General features: G+C 39.0%; 1 protein-coding gene across 9 annotated transcripts in view; it reads right to left on the bottom strand.

Annotated features, from left to right (window-relative positions):
- LDB2 (LIM domain binding 2) overlaps nucleotides 1-21,573 on the bottom strand; it is a 383,449-nt gene that overhangs the window by 80,536 nt on the left and 281,340 nt on the right. For all 9 annotated transcript variants that reach the window (XM_059923296.1, XM_059923298.1, XM_059923299.1 and 6 more), the window contains exon 3: nucleotides 697-869. In XM_059923296.1, coding sequence (XP_059779279.1) covers nucleotides 697-869 — 173 coding nt within the window. The remainder of the gene's footprint in view (nucleotides 1-696; nucleotides 870-21,573) is intronic.

The following is a 21,573-nucleotide window of genomic DNA, read 5'->3' as shown; positions in this document are numbered from 1 at the left end:
GTGGTTTGTTGATTTTTTTCCCCTGCTTGTTAATATTTGAATTTAGCTTTAAAAATTGTTTAATTTTAGTAACAAAACACAAATACTGACCGCACAGTAATAGGAGAGTGTTCTTTTAGTTGTAGAAGACCCTTTGTATAAAAACCAAAATTCTATGTAATATACAACATCATGGGCTATAGTGAACAATACCTAGTATCTTTCAAATATTATATATTTGAAAGATACTAAGAGAGTGGATCTTAAAAGTCTTCATCACAAGAATTGTAACTATGTGTAGTGATGTATGTTAACTAAACTTATTGTAGTAATCATCTCACAATATACACATATATCAAATCATTATTTCATATACTTAAAACAAATACACTGTTAAATGTCAATTATATCTCAATTTTTAAAAAACACCAAAATTCTAATTTAGCAGCCGAAGTTTGATAGGCAGCCAAAACTCTCTTCTCTTAGTCTTGAGGGTCTATCATGTTTGACTTCCCTGGGATCTGTATCACATGCACACCCCTTAGAACAGGGTTCACCATAGGGTCTTGCCATGTTACAAACAAAAAAGATGACCCCACAGTGCTGAAAGCGTCTGAGATGTGAGAAGTCAGGTTAAAGTTCCAGAAGACAACCATAATTACTATGCTTCAATGCACCCAAAGAAGACCAAGGCTTGTTGCCGAGCCCGCCCTGTACCTTCGTAAACATGGGCTTCCCGTGCTGGGTGACCATTGCACACTGGTCACAGTCGACCGTGATGGATGAGTTGTGGTAGGATTCTTTTGAGTGTTTGAGGATGTAATACAGGTCAGTCACTCCTCCTTCAAACACAGTGCTAAAGTAACGGGGGATGAGGGTCCTGCCGATAGCTGGGAGAGAAACAACAGAGAAACAAACCATTAACAAAAATATCCAGATGGTCCCATATGCCCCACACCATTGCCAGACTTCCAACTGGATACAAATCATACCAGGAGGCAAATTTCTCTTTATTACCCACCATGTTCCTTCTCGGTTACAGTTAATAAAATACAATCCCTAATATTCAGGAAAAATTTATACAGTCATCTTTCCAGATTTGGTGTCCATCAAAAGTCAGTAATGTAAGAGTTAATACTTTAAACATAAGGGGGGTCAAATGTACTGACTACTTTGGACCTCACGTGTGTTCTCTAAGTTAAAATATTTTCAAAAAATAAAACAGATCCAATTCACCTGGATTTTTCAATGGATTGTTTGCAGACCAGTTACCCAATCATGTTTTATTATTGGTAGTAGTAGTCATAATAATATAAATTTTGATAATGTAATGCTTTGTGGTATGTGAAGTATTTTGGCCTTCACTCATTGGATCTTTAGCACAACCCCAAGAGAATCGGGGACTGAGACCCGAAAAGGTTATTACAAAAGAAAAAGTTATTAGGAATGTTTCCAAGTCACATGATTTATAAGTAGATAACCGGGGTCTCTAACTTCAAATCTGCAAACACCCAACCACTAAAACACTTTCCAACACCATGTCTCCAATTGCTTTAATGAAGGGAAATCTTTAAAAAGTGATCAGTATCTGCAAGTACAAAGAGATCCATAGCTATGTAAGTGCTGATTACTCTCTCTGCTTCTGGAGTTGAATAAAATATCTTTCCAGAATAAGAGGGCCATTTTCAGAGAACTTGATACCTTCCACTTGGTCTAAATTGGTCTCTTTCATTCCACGTGTCCTGTCCTGCCCCATTTTAGTTTGAGCGATTGGTAAGTAGCTGGGTCCCTCTGATATATGACGCTTAGAAACAGCTAACAAGCCCTTGCTTTAGCAGAGATTTTAAATCCTCTTACACTGAAAATCCCAACTCATAATATCAGGAATTTTGCCTATGTGCAGATTTTGAGGCAAAGTACCAAAGCACTCTCAAGCGATTGAAGGTTTTTAATAAATCTCTTAACATTCTCTATATAAGGCTTCCTGAAAGACAAAAATCATATTTAAGATAAATAAATTACCAAAGAGAGCTTTAGTAGGAAAAATCATGCAATTTTCACTTGAATGTTTAATTTCATTTTAAAAGCATCAGTATTTATCCATTTCATATGGATCTATATCTCTTTTGTACATGGATTTAAAAAAAAAAAAAAAAACTATAAAAAGAATACCCTGCCAAACTGTTTTCTGAAGTGATCTCTAAAGAATCCCGATGTGGATGACTAGTCTATGAATAATTTATATAGTTGTTATTGCTTCATATTTACTGCAGTGAAATCAATCAACAAGTGTGTGCTAAATATTCCAGGATCTTTGGCAATTTCATCCTAAATAATCCTTATACATACATTTTCTAAACACTGCCTAATCCCCAACAGTGCATGTTTATTTGCTAAATATAAAATTCAAATAAGAGTAATCTGAGTCCATCATATCCTTAAACATATGCATAGCTGATATATTATAAAGAAAACTTTGTTAATGCGAAAAACCTTATTGTACTTTGCTAAACAGCTAAAATTAATTAAATGCATTTCAAATATTCTAACTTAAAACTAATGACCATAAATCAGCTCTAGTAATTTGACATTTTGGGATCTATACTGTGGAAAATAAACACAAACCATAAAAATATAGATGTAGGGTGAAAATATTTTACTACAATATCCAAGGAATTGTCACATTAAAAAGGTTATTGCAAATAAACATCACCAGATTAGCCTACATTATAGTTTATTCATGAATCCTGCACAATTTAATTTCTTTTTAGTAGTGTTTGCTCTATGATATCATTATTTTCATTCATAGTTTAAGAAAAGTCAAATGGGAAAAAAGTTCATAATTCCTTAACTTTAAATTTTTAATCACGTCTCCAACTCCAGGAAATGTACAAGCTGCATAGTCAATAGACATAGAGGGAAATTCAGCTTTGCTTCATGGAATACTTTCTAGCACTGAGGGAAATGATTGTTATGGATACCTGAGGTTTGTTTTCAGTCCTGTTTCCTTTGTGGGACTGCCTGTACCATTTTTTTGGAAACGGATGGTCTTACTTGGACCATCACTCACAAAGCTCTGTTATCCACTCTGGTAGACTGCTACTCTGGTGGCCCCAACCAACCACAACAATGGAATTCATGATCTTGTGTATGTAGTCTCCTCTTTTCAAATCTGGACTGGGCCCTGTGATCTGCTTTATTTAACAGAATGTAGTGCAAGTGACCTTGTGTCTATTGGGGCCAAAACTTAAGAAGGCCTAGAAGCTTCCACTTTGTGCTTGGGGGAAAAACCCGTTGTTATGTACAAAGTCCAACTACTCTAAAACTGCCATCCTGTGAGATGCCCAACCTAGCCATGTGGAGCAGCCACATGAAGGGGAACTGTGTTTTCCAGACCACAATCCCAGCTGAGCATCCAGCCAACAGCCAGCACCAGCTTGCATGAGTGAAGCCATTTTGGAAGTGGATCCTTGAGCCCCAAATGAGCTGCCTCAAGCTGGTTTCACACGGATCAGAAATGAGCTGCCTTCCACAGACTTTGCCCAAATTGCAGAATCATGAGTAAATAAAAGAAATGTTTGTATTTTAAGCCAATAAGTCTTGGGGCATTTTTAAGTGTAGCAATGGATAACCATAGCACACTTTCAACCTCCTACGCTACAGAGATGGGCAAATTAGAATCCTTTCCTGAAAGAAAGAGGGCAGTTTTGCCACTAAAAGCATGTGAATTGTAGAAATGCTGAAGCTTGCATATAGAGGAAAGCAGATCAGAGAGACCAAGAGTCTTTGTGGACTGATTTGGGTCTTGTCTTAGCTGGGAGTGAAGCCAACTCAATCCCTTGGAGGTCCCACTTATGGGAGATATACCCCCCCCCCCTTTTCTTGCTTGAGTGTGTGTTAGATTTCTGTGATTTGCAAACACAAGAATCCTGATTAATGTTGTCCTGTTCCAGCACGGAATGGAGGCGTGAACACACATAAAATAAGGAGGAAGTGATGAGAAAAAGGGGTTGTCAGAGACTATTAGATTTTTATTGCTGCTGTAACAAATTACTACAAACTTAGTGGCTTAAAATCTACCTATCATCTATCTATCTATCTATCTATCTATCTATCTATCTATCTATCTATCTATATCTATCTATCATCTATCTATCATCTATCTATCATCTACCTATCTATCTATCTATCTATCATCTGTCTATCATTTATTTGCCTTATAGTTCTGACAATCTGACATGGGTCTTGCTGGGCCAAAATCAAGGTGTCAGCAGGGTTGCGTTTCTCTCTACAGGCTCAATTTTCTTGCTTTTCTAGCACCTCCAGGCTGTCTCTACTCCTTTGCTGTGGCCCCCTCCTCCATCTTCAAAGTCAGCAATGGTGGATGGAATCCTCATGGCCTCACTTTCACTTCGTCTTCTGCCTCCCTTTTCAGCTTTTAAGGACCCTTGTGATTGTACTGGGACCACCCAAATAATCCAAGATAATCTCCCATCTCAAGGTCCTTCATTTAATTGGATCTGCAAAGTTCCTTTTGCCACGTAAGGTAACATATTCATAGGTACCAGGGATTCGGGCTGGACATCTCTCGGAGGCTATTATTCTGTCTACCATAAAGATTATCTTTAAAAAGCTTCTGTTCTGCAAGGGAGTATAGTCAAAAATACAACACACACACACACACACACACACACACACACACGGTGCAAAATATAGATAATGTACAGTGAATGGGACAAACAACCAGAAAAAAAAAAAAAATTGCATGTGCTTGAGGAAATCCCTCTAGCTCATTCACTGATTTCTTCTATAAACATTCACTGAACCCAGAGTAGGTGTAAAGCTCTTTGGCAGGTGCTGGAAACACAAAGATAGATTTTTGTCCTTGTCTTTACACCTCATTTCTAATAACAAATATCTAAGTATCTATAACACAACGTGAAAATAGTTAAAGTTAAAAAATAGATTTATGATTTTGAATTCTTTGCCATTTTCTTCTGAACCCTGAATTCGATATACAATTTTATTATTTTTGAAGCACCAAGAAGATTAAAATGTCCTTTTAATAAATTGTGCAACCACACTGCACAGCCTAATATAAATGACTTTAAATCAGTGAACATTTCAGATTTAGACCCCGTGGTCCCCTGACTCATCAGCCACAACAATTCTACATCTATTTAAGTTTTATACTGTCACACTCATAAGCTGCACCTAAGCTTTACATTTATACTTTAGTCTTCGGAATTAAAAATAATTTAAATATTGATATGTATAAATCTACATTGTGCCTCCACGAAAGGGATCTTATCTTTCAAATATACTTGAAGAGAGATTAAGATTCTAATAGATTATTAAATTGATTCTATTTTTCTAACACATTTAGGTCAATGCTCCAAAAATTGGAAAGGGAAAGTATGGCGAGTAAGAGAGCATGGGAAGATTTTCTGTGATATTAGGTGAGTGGAATACGGTAATGTTATTTATCCATGTGTTTATGAAACAGAAAAGAAAATCACAGATTAAATTATTCAGAAGCCTGAAATTTGTATAAAGAATGTTTAAATAATGCTCTACTGTGTAGGTAAACATTATTAGTCCGAAATAGCTAACACTTTATCCTTAGCTAATTTGAATGTTGAGCTCTGAATTCCAGTTCCTTGGGAAGTTTTTCATTGTTGTTCTGTCTTGTCCCCAAGCAACGGCACCGCTCCCCAGGAGTTCTTGCATAGGGCTGATGGCGCTATGGAGGCAGGATCTAGCTTCTATCTTTTCTTGTAGGTGTTACTTGTAGACATTAAGGTATCTACAGGATACCTGTAAATATTAGCTGATTTTTCCCCCCCATTTAGAAACCAAATGGATTCATTGGGAACTCTTAATCACTGAGATGATATAAACTACTGTGCATCTGCCTTTTGGAGCATTTTGTCTCTATCAATAATTTTGAAACTTTTTCTTAAACTCTTAAGGGTGTTTACAAGGAATTCACATGAAAGAAATTGCAAGACAAAAATGATCATATGGGAAAATGTTCAAACTAGTAATCAAAGTATGATACATATTAAAATAATAATAAAAAGACTAAAACATAAACCTGATGAGGTTGTGGTGAAACAAGCATACTCAGATACTTCTAGGGAAATCAATGTAACAATTGCTCCTTGTCTGGGGAATCTCTGACTCTCCGGTAGTTTATTAGGTGTGACTCTAAGCTCTTGGTAAATACCCTTGCCAAACTGCAGTTCTAATGTTCAGATCTTAAGCGCTCTGAAGTTCTCCAAGTCCTTTGAGAAACCATTGTCCAATGTTAAGACCTTTGATTTGGGGCCATCACTTATATTCTAAATGCCTGTAATTTCATACTTCAAAGAAAATTCACTTCGAAAAATGTAAGAGGTTGAGGACCCCAATTAAAATGGGGAATAAGAAGAATGCTTATAACAAACAATATATTAGTACCACTTAACTCTTGACAATTATTTAACTAAAGATTTTCTACCTCATTGGAAAGCGAAAACCATATAACCACACAACGCATTTGTGCTTTTAATTAGGCAAAGTCAATTATATTAAAACAAGTGGTAACTCTGATTTTTAAACAATTTTTCACAAACAAGATAGTGGATAAACTGGTTGCCTAAGTCTGAGTAATTTTAGTTTTATACAGTTGTTCTAAAGCTACAGTACCTCAGAAATCCAAAAGGAAATTCTACTACTGAAACACCACTGCATAATAAATAAAAAATTCTACTACATAATAAACACGAAGATTCATTCAACTTTAGACTTATCTGTATTCAGAAATTAGTAAACGCATTATGCTAGCATGTAAATGGAAATGAGCCTAGTAGTGAAATAAACAATATTGATGTTTTTATTTATTATAAATAACCATTATAAATAGTCAAAACAATGGAAATAAGACATGCTTGAACTTTGATACGGGTGATACAGGTTCAAGGCAGATTCCTTTGTCTCAATGAAGGGAAAACAAGCCAAATTCATTTTACTTCCATAAATTAACATTATTTTCATCCTAACATAGCTTTTACTCCTTTTCTCAAGCAAAGCAGTCTGATTTAAGTATCTTCTTTCTTGCTATTTCAAAGATTCTTTCATTCAGTATATGTTTATTAAATACCTGCTACGGGCCTGGCATTGTTCTAGGTGATGGAGATAAATAGCAGACAAGTGGGAAGACAGAGAATAAAGCTGGTAGTGAAGGAAGACAGTCTAGTTTAGACTGGCTGGTCTACAAGGCTGCAGTGGGGAGGTGTTGATGGAGCTGAGTCTGGACTGAACGGGCCATGTGAGCATCTGGCAGTGGAAAGGTCCAGGCCCAAGGACCAGCAAGGACAAAGGCCTTAAGAGAGGAATAAGCTAGAATTGAAGGTGCTTGGCGTGTCGTAGTATCAGAAAGCAGGCAGTGTGGAAGAACTACAGGCAAGGAGAGTGAGGTGACAGATGAGCTCAGAGAAGGAGGTGGGGTCAGATTATCTGGAGCCTTCTTGGCCACGGCAAAGGGCTGACATGTCAATCTTAGTGCGATGAGATAGCACTGGAAGGTTTCAGCCAGTGATGTGATCAGATGGACCTACCCTGCTTTTAAATGTATTATGATCTGATGAAGGTACTGTTTTTAAATGTGTCATCCATCTGTCAACATGGTTCCAAAACGCCACAAAATTTTTTGATCCTCCCAGAAATCTAATAGACATTTTTCTTCCATTTTCTACCAAAAGACTTCTGCCACACCACCTCACATATGTGCTGGAGAAACAACGATGACTGTGATAAAGCCCATCCCGCTCTTAGGGAGCTTCTGATCAAGCAATTGTTGAGCTATTAATTCATTAATTAAGGACAAATGAGATGTGTGTCATGGTTTGTTCTTGTTTTCCACTGTTTATCCATCGCCTGACACACATTTAGGACCCGTACATATTTGCTGAATGAATGGGTGCAGTCCATGAATGGATTTACATGTTCCAAGTTCCAAGAACTTACTTGTAACCCTTACTTCATTTCCTTTCATTTAATTCAACCAGTGCTTTGGCATAATCAGATAATTTTGGATCCCGATTTTTTCAGCTCTACCACAGGGTGTTTCTCTCACTTGTGTGCCTCTCATGATGGGCAAAGTTTCTTTATCCCTTTATCCAAAGCACTGATAATAACATTCTGCAGGTGAGGTCCACAGCCATGGCTGGACCTCTTACCATGAATCAGTACCCTCTAAGTATGAAATTGAAATCCTTTACTGACTTTCAGAATAAGTCCATGCTCTAGTTACTGATGCCTCATGGACATGGTGAAGGGTTGATGGGGAGAGAGTGAGGTGTCAGAGAAAGACCTAAGCTAAAGGATGAAAAGACATCAATCCGACACAGGGGACCAGGGGGAAGAGAGTAGTCCTGTCTCAGGGGACAGACAGCATGTGTCAAGGAGCATATGTGCGTTTCCCATGATTTGGGCTGCTGCTTTCATCAGATCTTACATATTTATACCTTAGAAGAGCTTGGCTGGATGAACTACTCCATTACATAACGTTCTCTCATTCCTTCCTTATGACAGTACAATATTCTTTTAGTTATCCAAACTTTATAATGTAGTTTACATCCGGTAGATTTATTTCTGCCCTCGCTCTTATTTTTATTTCAACATTTTCATAATTATACTGTTTATTTTCCAAGATGAACCTTAAGATAATTTTGTCAAGTGCCCCCGTCCCTCTCCCCCCCAAGAAAAATTGGAAGGAGGTTGGTTTAAATTAACTTAAATTTGCTAAAAAAGGGTTGACATCTTTAAAATACCCAATCCTCCCATACAGGAACATGAAATGTTTGTCCATTTGTTTAAATATTTATTTCTACCTCAAAATCATTCTGTAGCTTTCCATAGGTAAATAGCTAACAATGCTTGAATATTTTAGTTATGCTGAATGGTTAACATAATTTTTTTCATTATATTTCTATTTGGAACACTGACACTTACTTGAATGCTCTTACTACTTTAATAGTTCTTGGAAGATTTTTTTGAGTTTTCTAGGCGAAGAAATCTATGTATTTCCTTCTTTCAAATATATTTATACCATTAATTTTTCATCTTATTACACTAGTTAGAACAGCTCTTTGAGAAAAAAAAGTATTAAATAATGAGGAAAGTAGTAGGCTTTCTTTTTTATTTCCCTAATTTTTTTGAGAATTTCCTCTAGGATTAAGGGAAGTACTATATATTGATTTGAGATCTGATCATATTTCTTATTACGGAAAGAAAATCAAATTCTTTTTCTACATCTTGTTTTTATGATTTTGTCCTTTTTAATCCTGATGGGTGTTTAATTTGATCAAATGCCTTCTCACTTACTATTGAGTTGATTGTCTAAGTTCCTTTAGAAAGCTATCTATTAACATATTTTCAATTATTGAATAATTTTTGTACTCGGTATAAACCTTTTTCTTGTGCACACATGCACACATATATTTTAAAATAAATTTTTGCATAAATTCAACTTATGATTTCACTAATTTCTTTAACAAATACCCATGAAAGCAGTGCTCTATATGAGGCACTAGCCTAGCTACTAAATTAGAATGATAGAGCCGGAGAAGATCTCATGTTTAGTCCAGTGACTCCCCTAGCATTTTCTAATCCCAATGGGTCTCTGAAGATCTCAAAATGCAACCCTAGCTAGTTCCATATTTCAAAAATACTATTAAAAAAGGAATATGTTTAGCATGTTTCTCTGATTTGAGTAGGAATGAACTCAACTCATGGTGATACTGATTAGCTCCTGATTAGTGATTATGAATAACACTTAACATATGTGGGAAAAATATAATACAAAACACTAACAATTATTTAATAAATGTAATAAGGTTATTCATGATGATATTCCACATCCGCATTTTACAGCAGAAAAATCTGATGACTAGAGAAGAAAGCTGTGTAGCTACTTGGGGCCAGAATGAGGTAAAGTAGAATGATTATTGTTTTTAATCAACCAATCTTTATTTCTATGCCTGAATTTAATTTTTATTAATTTTTAAATTACATAAGTAATACACATGCAAAAATTTAATACAGTACTGTTGCAGAGACTCACTAACTGTTCACTAGATCTGATTTCTTTTTCTAGGCATCGAGTAGACCTCATTTCTTAAACTGCCTTTCAGTTGGGTGCTGCCTGTGATGGAGTTGTAACCAATGCCCAATGGACATTCTCATTGTTTTCATTTTTTTTCCACCAAGTAGACATCAAGACATATTCAACTTTCAGAAATGACGAGTACAATCATTCTACATGTAATTGGCAAGCTCTTTCCCACCTCTAACAGCCAGATATTGAAGACCCAGCAGAGGATTCCATGGACCCCCACCCGCCATGGATGGAGTAGCCAGGAGATGGGAGGAACCTGGATTACCACCAGGAGGAGAGCTGCCATACTGGGAAAACCCATTTGGGCTTTGAGATATCGAGTTTTATTTGTTGAAGAAGCTAGGGTTAACTAATACAATTATTAGGAGTCTAAAGTTTCCCTGACAACCCTGTACCCACCAATGTCAGTGCCTTCACCCCTCCCCAGGTCACCTTTGTTATCAGTATGTTATGTAGCCTTGTAAATATTTAAATTATACATTTATCTCCATTTATACATCCACATAGATAACACATATTTTATGTGCATGCTTTTTGTTTTGTTCTATTTGTTTTACATAAAAGTTATATAATAAATCTATCTATATGGAACTTGTCTTTTTTCACTCAATAATACATCTTTGAGTTCTAAGACTAAGACATCTAAGTTCTAAGACATTGATTTTAATCACTGGATTGTATTCCAGAATACAGCTGTTTCACTCATTATTTAAACATTCCCTTGTTGAGGGACATAGACAGTTTTTCAACTTTTTCCAAAAGGACAGACACTGAAAAGGGAAAAAAAGTATATTTTATTTAACTAAGTACCAGTAACCACCCTTCACATGTTGTGATCAATTTATTCCCCCACCTGCCCTGATAGTACATGTTTTACCCACAACTTCACCAGCAATGAACAGTGTTAACTTTTGCATTTTTTGCCATTTAGATCACAAAGTGTGTCCCTTACAAAGTGGCAGCCCTAAAGTATGCAAAGTTTTCTCTACATGTAGATGATGAAATTAAGTAATTAATTACAGACTTCCAGCTCATGGGGTTACTGCTCCAAGTGAACCATTCACATCTGACATTTTCAGATGGTTTGCCATTTTCTGGATCTTTTTACCCAAAACCCCTTCACCTGACTAAAAGAAAAAACAAAAACAAAAACAAACTACTCCAGACTAGAGAAGAGAAAAAATTCCATTCCTTGATTTTTCAAAGGTGCCAAACATCAAGAATTCTTATGAAATCATTTCAATATGATTTATTGGGCCTTCTCAAACTCAAACCCATGGAGACACCACAAGTCATTCAATTTTGTGTTTTAATATCAGCACAATTCAACTGGGTTAAAGAAATGTTGCCTGAGAAACAGACATATGTGTGTGATTTCAAACTTAATCGAAACCAGGACTCAGCAACCTTTAGCAATGCCAAGAGATGCAAAAGAGATGATTTCCTCTCTGCAGAGACAGAGGCAAACGTGGGTAAAACTGGGCCCTATCCCAGGGCTGGATATTATACAAGACGTTCCCTGTAAGGTGTTAAGTGGTCACTAAAATAGAAGCTAATAAAACATGACCCTTTAAAGTGGATTTTGAAGTCACAGGAAACGTTTGTAGAATTAAAATAATAAACTGGCTGTACCCACCATCCTCCCATCTCCATTTCAACCTCACCCGCTCCCTTAGTGCTTCCGTGCTCAGCACACCTCGAAACCTTTGCTCACGCAGCACCCTTTGCCTGGGATATCCTAGTCCTCCCTCTTCTGTTTCATCCCAAGTCTTAGGCATCCTCAAATTTTAGCTAAAGCACCATATCCTGTGGTGGAGAATCCCTTTTCCCCTCCAAGTTTTCCACTTCTCTCCTTGGTATTCTTTTTTTTAAAAAAAAAAAACTTTATTGGAGTATAATTGTTTTACAATGGTGTGTTAGTTTCTGCTCTATAACAAAGTGAATCAGCTATACATATACATATATCCCCATATCTCCTCCCTCCCGCGCCTCCCTCCCACCCTCCCCATTCCACCCCTCTAGGTGGTCACAAAGCACCAAGCTGATCTCCCTGTGCTATGGGGCTGCTTCCCACTAGCTATCTATTTTACATTTGGTAGTATATGTTAGTCCATGCCACTCTCTCACTTCGTCCCAGCTTACCCTTCCCCCTCCCCGTGCCTTCAAGTCCATTCTTTTTTTTTTAAGATTCCATATATATGTGTTAGCATACGGTATTTGTTTTTCTCTTTCTGACTTACTTCACTCTGTATGACAGACTCTAGGTCCATCCACCTCACTACAAATAACTCAGTTTTGTTTCTTTTTATGGCTGAGTAATATTCCATTGTATATATGTGCCACATCTTCTTTACCCATTCATCTCTTGATGGACACTTAGGTTGCTTCCATGTCCTGGCTATTGTAAAGAGAGCTGCAGTGAACATTGTGGTACATGACTCTTTGAATTATGGTTTTCTCAGCTCCTTGGTATTCTTAAAGTGATTTTAAAATTGGATGCTGCAGTGAAAGTTCATTTATTCACTTTGTGACCTTGAACAAACGATTTATGCTCTTTACACCCCAGTGTCTTCATCTGTCAAATGGGAATAGAATAGTCACGAATTCAGTGAACAGGTATTAATAACATCATGCATGCAAAGTGCTTAGCACAGAGCCTGACTCTGCTAAGCGTTTAATGCATGTCATTGCTCCCGTAACACTGTGTGTGCACAGACTGTATGGCTTACCCTGCAGTACTGGAATCATTCACTTTATTGTCTTTCCATCAGTGACTGTGATTCCCTGAAGGCAGGGAACATTTCTCGATCATCTCAGTATCACAGCGCATTCGTGACATAAATAGCTACTTAAGAGAGACATTTGGCAAATGGATGGAGGTGGACTTAGCATGTCTATTTAGACAGGCTGCCAACCCCAAACTGGTTATGTATACAAGTGGGTTTCTAATACAGAGGTAAAGCCACTTTCAAAACTCAGGGCTGGAGAACCAAAACCACAAGAAGAAGAAAAAAAGGTTTTAGGGTCCCATATAGGGAATTTTCATATCTGAATATTCTAGTCCAGATAATTAAGGATCAGAGACTAGTCATTTTGACAGATTCGTTTTGGGATTAAAGTTAATTTTGAGTTTTACAAGTAAAAAAGCATCTCATCTGAGACTACTTAGTTTGAAGGGGCTGGAAGGGAAGGGAAGGGAAGGGAAGGGAGAAAGAAAGAAAGGAAGAAAGACACCATCTGCAAGTCAAGTCAGCATTCCAGGGGCATTTTACAGGGAAGTAAAAATCCTTGGAAATGAGAAGCGGTGAAAGGGTCAGCTTCACATTCCACCGAAGCCACTGGGGGCTGTGCTTCTGACCCTTAGATTGTGTCTACAAGGAAAGGAACAGCGATTCTGACAGTGAATTCAATGTTGCATAGGCTTTCTGGCAGCAAGACCTAACAGCCCAACTGCACCTACCCAGGTCTGGTAAAACCACGTGGGCGCCAGCTGTTGGAATCTGACATGCTGTGTGCAGATTTTCAGAAAAATCAGAGGATTTAGGCAAGATAAGGCAGCTTCTGGGCATTCTGTGGGTTCTGGGATGGGTCTGGTTTGCCTGAACCTTGGTATCCAGTTACCAGCATGGGGCTAATGTCCCTCGTGGGTTAAACAGCATTAAAAAACCCTCACTTTCGAAAAAAAAAAAAACAAAAAAAAACCCCACACTGTCTACCATTATCCAATAGCTCTTTCCCTGAAGCTGCCCATCCTCTTTCAGTGAGGGGACTGTGGCTTCACCTCCCAGGATGAAACGACACTTCTGGCCTCTGTCTGCACTCCATCACCTCCAAGAGGAGAGGTGCCATCTTACCGGGAGCTGAGGGTTCCAGACGTCTCCTGGACCACAGGAGCTGGAACAGGTCCACTGCATCTTGATGCACACAGCTCTGGCTTCTCTCTCACTCCCCTCTTTCTACTCTGTCACTATTAAGAACTGACAAAAAGGCTCAGGGACCCTCCTGGCCTTGTTGCCCCCGGGCCTCACTAGCCCTGATCTCTTCCCTGGAGTGGGCCATGGGGTCAAGAGCGTGGACCTGGAGCCACCCGGCCTGAACTTGAATCCCAGCTCTGCCACTGTGTGACCTTGGGCAAGTTACTTAATCACCCTGACCTTGGGTTTCTCATCTGCCAGGTGAGGATGAGAACAGGGCCAGCCTCACAGGGATTCTGTAGAGAGCACATAAAATCAACGACAGAATGCTCTCACCTCTGGCTATTAATTAGGCGATAAATTATTAATCATACCCTAGTTAGTTTTTCTTCATAGCATTGACCACATATTATATTTGTATATTATCTGCTCCTTCACTAGAATACAAGCTCCAAGAAGGAAGGAACTGTATCTGTTTGCTCCTGGCTATATTCTCAGAACTGAGAGCAACGTGGAACATAGAGTAGGCACTTAAATATTTATTGAATGGCTGAACTTTGCACATAAAGACCTTGATAATAGTTATTTTATTATTTTATCATTGTTATTAGTGGTAACTTTCTATATGGATTAAATAACATGGAACATACCTGAGTATTGACTTTGTGTTCAATACACAGTGAATAAACGCTAGAAAGAGAAAAAAGGAAGGGAGATGGAGGACGAATGGAAGGAAGGAGAGAAGGGCAGACACATTCCCAAATAACTTCTGTGTGGGAGGCAGCGAGGGGAAAGTGTGGTGAGCATGAGGAGAATGGGGGGTGGAACAGAGACCCCGAAACCCTTGGCCAGGCACTCACGTGTGAGTGAGGCTTGTGGGTCTGGGAGACAAGGCCACCAGGAGAACTCGTGTTGGGTGGGAGTTACTCTGGGCTGCACAGGAGCTGCGAGATGGCTGCATTTGGATCTAGAAGCATTTCCTGAGCTATTTCCCAGGCTGGGGAATCAGGGATGTAACTCTCCACTGCCTGCTCAATAAAAGGTCCCCAGACCTTCCTGTAAAGTGAGCTGGTGCTGGGCTTCACCCTCTTTCTTCCTCACTAGATGGCTAGAGAAGAATCAGCCTGGGGTAGCATGAGAGACACAGGCTGTGAAATCACACAGAACAGGGACAAACCCACTTCTGTTGCTACAGGAAGCTTCAGTTTAAGATAGTTAAGGAGAATGGATCCACTTGTTCTTTTTCTCTGTAGACCCCACCCCCTCCATGTCAATACACATGTGTTATGTACCTAGGTGGCTGATCATAAACTAGCTACATGGGGATAATATTACTTTCCTTCCATATGACCTTGGGGATTAACTGAAATGGAAAAAAATGGCATTGAGTGTCTAGCTGAGCTCCCAGGGCACAACAGTGCTCCGGAGACACCACCAGCTAGGGATGCAGAGTTAGGGCCCTGAATACAGCAAGTCCTCAATACTTGCTTACTGAAGGCGAGAACAAAGGCTGAAATCCAGACACCACCTCGCTGTATAAATCTTCCACCACTGACACAAAAAACAAGATGATTCTAAGCATTTTCACAAAGGAACTTGCAAGATGGCTGCTTTGGAGGACAGAGGGCTCAGGGGCCATCCCTGCCCTGCTCTCTCCCTTTCCAGCAAACTTGGGGCTAACTTCGTTCACTGGTCTGCACTGCCCAACTTGTCCAAGATCCCAAAGATAAAAAACAGCAGGGCACGGTAATCTAGGTGCATTTCTCTTGCCTTTGTCATTATTTTCTCAAATCTTTGACAACTCTTTGTATTCTTCTTGTAGTTTACATTTGAATGACGCTGGTTTGTACCTGGCTACTTTAATAGCACCTCTACAAAATTCTTCCTCACTCCGTCTCTCCTTCCCTCCCTCCCCTCCTCCCCCCTTCTCTTTTTTCCTTTCTCCCAAGTCTTTTGTTATCAGAATTTCACCCCCTCCCTCAGAGGGAACATTTTAACAGCATGGGTTTATGACTACCGTAAAGAAGAAAGTTTGAAAGGCAAAGCCAGAGCCATGATCCCCAGCTTTATAACAAACTCCTGTCAAAACATAAACCACAGCCAGACATGAGCCATGGCGACAGAATGCAAGACCGTAAAGATGATGGAGATCAGACAGGACAGGCACTTTATAGAAACAAACACCTTCCTTGCAAACAGATAGAGTGAGTGTAACACTGAAAAACACTTCCCAGAAAAAAAAATGGTCTGAAGAAATAAGGACAAAAACATAAAATTCAAATGACAGCCCAGCCCAAGGAGATAAACCCAAGGGAGACAAAGAATCCAATTTTACTAAATCAAACCGACATCTCTTCCTGACTTTAATTGACCTCAGTAAGCTGGATCCTGAACAAACATAAAATTAAGAAGTGGGTAGCATCCAGTGGAGAAATGGACCATCAGTGTATAGATGTTTGAAGTTCTACTTTCTCAGGACTTTCTTGGTTCTGCATAGAAATGTGAAATCATCCATTCCACTGGTGGCAACCATAATACCCGGCATGAGGTCAGGGATTCAGTGTTCCTGACAGTAAGCACAGGAAGAGGGGAGTGAAGCTAATGGATGCAGCTTATCAGGATGCCAAGGAAAGCCTTGTCTTCTGTTAAATTGGAAGCATTACAAATGGAGAAAGTACCACACTGATCTCTATTCACAGGAGTCTCTTAGTTACCAAGGGTGGTATGTTTTGAAAAATCTCCCCATAGTCTCTCTGGCTTCCCTTTGCTGGCCATTCTTGCTGACCCTTCTTCCTTCCTTTATTTTTTTCTGGGTAACTCTTTCTCTTCTTTAGCGCCCAACTTGAGAACTACTTCTTCTGGGGCTTCTTCTCTAATTTCCATAGGCTAAGCTGGTTTGGTGTATCTCCTGCAAATTCTCCCGACAACCTACCCTTCTCTGTCATAGGATTTATCACATTATAGTTGTTCTCAAACAGACTACAACCTGAGGAGCACGTTGAGATAAAGATTCCCAAGCCTCACCTCCAAAAGCGTCTGTTTCAGCAGGACTGGGATGAGGCCAGGGTCTGGCATTTTTAACAAGTATCCCAGGTGCTTTGGTTGCAGATAATCCCTAGATCATATTCCAAGACTACTTTATTTGAATTGTCTCTGTGTCCTTTTAGAATGTAGATTCCGTGAGAACAGAAACCGTATCTGCCTAGTTTCACAGTAGGGCTGATCCCAGCACTCAGCACCCAATAATAGCCAACCCCTACCCTCTCTCTCTCTCTCTCTCTCTATATATATATATATATATATATATGTGTGTGTGTGTGTGTGTGTGTGTATGTAGGCATGTAGATGGCTGTGTATCTATGTATGTATATGTATACCTGTATATGTACATATGTACAAACACATATAGTCATTGAGTGAACGTGACACGGAGTTCTGTTTGGTAGATTAGAGTCTGCTGTTCTCGACAGAGATGAGAATGATCATGGCATGGAGTACTGGGCTGCAGCATCTCATAGCTTCCGGTTGTTATCACCAATTTCCTCCACGAGGGGTTGCCAAGAGAATGGATAGGATTCTCAGAAAGTAAAAACAAAAGCAAAAACTTCCACTTACTAGCAACTAGGTAACAGCTGACCAGCTCTATCCTGCCGGAAGCTCCACTAGGCTTACCCTGTTGATTATTCCTGGGTGCAGACACTGATCAAGGGAACTTCATACCACCAGGCAGGAGCCTCCCCTGGTGGCACTTCTGCTGAGAGGACAAATACTTCAATTTCAAACAACCGAGACTGCGGTGGGGCCGTGTGTCGAGATAATTCTGGGAAACAGATTTGAAAGGTGGCGTCTCTTTTCTAACATTCCCAAACTGTTATAATTCTAAGACTACCCACACTCCACTTAACATGCTAAAATACAGTTGAGTGCTGAGCTTTACCCAAGGTTCATTATAGTGGGGACTTTGCATGATGAATTTGTTGGAGATGAGGGATTTGCAGTAATCCAAGAAAGTAATTCCCAGAGCCAACAGGCCGTTGTAAGCATGTGTGAATTGATAACCTGAGCGATCATTCGTGCAATTTCAGGCTGTGGTGATACGAACAATATCTCGCTAGTGGATAATACCAGTTGTCAAGCATATGTTTTATAACCCCCAGAAATCCCTCTTGTTTTTGCAAGATGCTGGTGGATATCTTTGATTCTTTTTTTCCTGGCTGCATAAGACTTTGGAAAGGTTTGATTCTTTTTTTTTTTCCTTCTTTGACCAGAGAAGTTAATAGTAGAGAAAATTTAAAAAGAAAAAAAAGTGAAGACAGCAAATAAAAATTATGAATAACCATCTAATCAGCCCTTTAAACACCACTGAAAACAGTGTAAATTCATATTTTAATATCTGTAGCCAATGCGAGGAGAATCTTGCATACATCAGAGGCATGCTTTCTCTGCCTGAAGGATTATGAGGGTTGGGATATAATTGTCTGCTACATCTCTTAGCCTCTGGGTGTCTCAAAGTTCTGTTAGGAAACAGACCATATCTATTCACCTCTACGTCTTGAATGTCCAAAACAGCACTTGGCACAGTTGCTAAATAGTTGATGTATTCGTTCATCACATTGGGTCTTTAACAGTTGGAAGACAGGAACTGATCAGGTAGACTGGTATTAGAAGCCAAACCAGGAAGATATGATCCAGGAAAAGAGATGGGCCTGTGTGAAAGGTGCAGGTGAGAGACATCAGGCAAGAAGGGAGGAAGTTCTGAGTTGGAATTAAAAGAAGGTGACTTGGAAGGAGAAACCAATAGCTGCCTGAGACAGATACAAAAAACACAGGCAGGGAATAAATAGGTAAGGAGCACGTTCTGGAAAGAAACAGAGAACTGATATTGCCAGGCATTGTTATTATAGACTCTTGAGAGTTCTTCCTTGCAGAGGAATCCCCATTAAGGTGATACTCCTCCCCTCTCTTTGACTCTTTGTTCAATCCACCTGGGGGAAGCAGGGACTTGAGAAATCTTATCAGAGCATTTAAAGTTCAGAAGGAGTAATTGGGCATCCCTAGCCCCACCCCTTCCTCTTCCTTTTCTTTGATACAAGCTCTACAGGGATTGTGTGTTCTGCTCAGTTTCTCCAGTGAGACATGACAAGCAATGCTGGTGACCCGGTGGGTAAGTCTACTTGTTCTTGGATTTAATATTAGGAAAGCCATTTGCCTGTAGATATAAGGCATGTTCTCCAAAGAGTGTTTGTACCAGAATTACAGAGTCTTCTACATCTGACATCTCCTTTGTCTTACTTCTCAATTGGTTTAGAACTGTAAGTGTTAAAAAATGTGTCATTTATTGGAATCACAATTCACTGGACAAATAGTTGGCAGGTAGCAAACAAATTTCAACCCAATTCAATTTCACAAATGCTTTTCACACACCTACTATGTGTACAGTCCCATGTTACCTTTCAGAGTAATTACAGCGGTGACCAAGACAAGGTTTCAGGCCAGGGTACTATACAACATTCTAGTCTCAAGACAGAGGAGCAAGTATCTGATGTCATGACAACTGATTTAATGGCAAAAGCCATTGCCCAGTGCCTGGGTTTAGATATTCAAACTTTAGTTGACCTGGGCTTCTGCAGTCCCAAGTGCATCTTGAAACGTGAGCTCCTTGAAAGCAAGAACTCTGCCTTAGTCTTCGTCTTGGTCCCCATGTCTAGAACACGGCTTAGCATAGAGCATCATAATGGCATAGTTGACTAGATGGATACATGGATGAGTCCTGCTGGATATGGAGAGATGTGTGTTGGGAAGAAGATAATCACCTCCACCTCAAGTGATCATAATGGTAAGCCAGAGAGCATTTGAGCTCTCCTAACAATTACACTCCAAAATAAGTCATGTAAATTTAGAAGATGTTTTCAAAAATACTATCGTGGGGACTTTTCCTAGATAAAGGACCGTGTTTCAACAGTATAGGTGAAGATGCTTTGAAATAAAGACGACAGCTGATAGGTAAGTGGATAACAAATCTGTACAAAGAGCTCCTGCCTCTTCCTTCCAAAGACTTTCCTTCCTTGAGTCTTTTCTTTTGGTCAGACAGTCAGGAATAATCAGTGGAACAATGATACCTGCTTTTTTGATGGGGAAGGCTACTTTGATTTTCTAAATGACTGAGTCAGGTACCAGTTGGAGAACCAACAGTGAATGCTTATTTAAATTCAGAGAAACCACAGACTGGATTATATACTTCAAGGGGAACAAATAAAGAGAAAAACAAAAACTATAAATGTCTGGCACACAGGAGGCCTTCGATATCTCTTGGTTGAATGACATAAATGAAGTAGACACATGCTTGAAAAAAGAAAGCCCAGACGGGTACAAACCACAAATCACTGAGATGAGGCAGTGGTAGCTTTGGTATAATTTCCCCTCCACACCCAAAGTCCCTTGAGTCTTCAGGAGGCCTTGGGGATTAAAGACAAGGTATCAAGAAGAACAACAGCTGTTGGCTAACTTCATATGGCAGTTTTAAATGAAAACTTTAGATTTCAGCAGACAAGTTACTAAGGGTTTTGAGCCTTGGGACAGATCTGGATTTAAATATTTCCCAGCTTTAAATTTCTATGACTGTTTTTGGTAACAGCCCAGTGGTGCTTAATTTTCTCTGTTAATATTTGTATCAAATCACTGAGGAACTAAGAAGGAATTTTATGGATCTGCTGTGGGGTGAAATCATGTGTTAGTTAATGGGGAAAACATTCTAATCTCTATGTGCAAAAGGAGTCATTCGTATAATTTTTGAAACTCAATCAAAACCTCTACAAAAACAATGTCATAAAAAAGCTATTGTCCCAGGTCTGTGATCTTGTGTAATGGTCTAAATTCTGATGTAATGGTCTAAATTCTGAAGTTCATCAGATTTAAGACAATCTACCAATGTCCCATTTCACCATGTTTATTTTTCTATACCTACCTCTGGACACTTTTAACCAAAGATTATCTCAAAGATTATCACTGTTGCATGCCAAAGCCAAACCTATGACTAGGATGTAAGTTCCAAGAGGGAGGACCTTTGTCTTTTTGTTCATTTCTGTATCTCCAGCACCCAGCCTACTTCCTGGTGCAGAGCAGGGACTCAATAAATATTTGCTGAATAAATAAATAAATGATGACTGCTATGAATTTAGCAAAAATAACACTTGTGGAGAGTAACTGGAGGAAAGCAAGGGGAAAAAAAAAACATGCTAAATAATAAAAAGGACAAAATGTTCTGCAAAGAAATGCCATTTTATTGCTTTAAACATGCTCTTTAAAATCAATGGCTATCAAGTGCTACCAATTTAAGTGATACTTGGAGATACTTGAATAGATCAGTATGGCTACATTTATAATTATCATGTGGCATATATGCCTAGAAGTGGCTTAAAGTACTTGATATATATATATATGTGTGTGTGTGTGTGTGTGTGTGTGTGTATATATATATATATATATATATTTTTTTTTAAATGAGCATTTAACACCCCC

This window comes from Balaenoptera ricei, chromosome 5 (assembly GCF_028023285.1).
Source record: "Balaenoptera ricei isolate mBalRic1 chromosome 5, mBalRic1.hap2, whole genome shotgun sequence".
NCBI lineage: Eukaryota > Metazoa > Chordata > Mammalia > Artiodactyla > Balaenopteridae > Balaenoptera > Balaenoptera ricei.
Note: the sequence above shows the minus strand (reverse complement) of the source record. Positions and strands in the feature narration are given on the sequence as shown.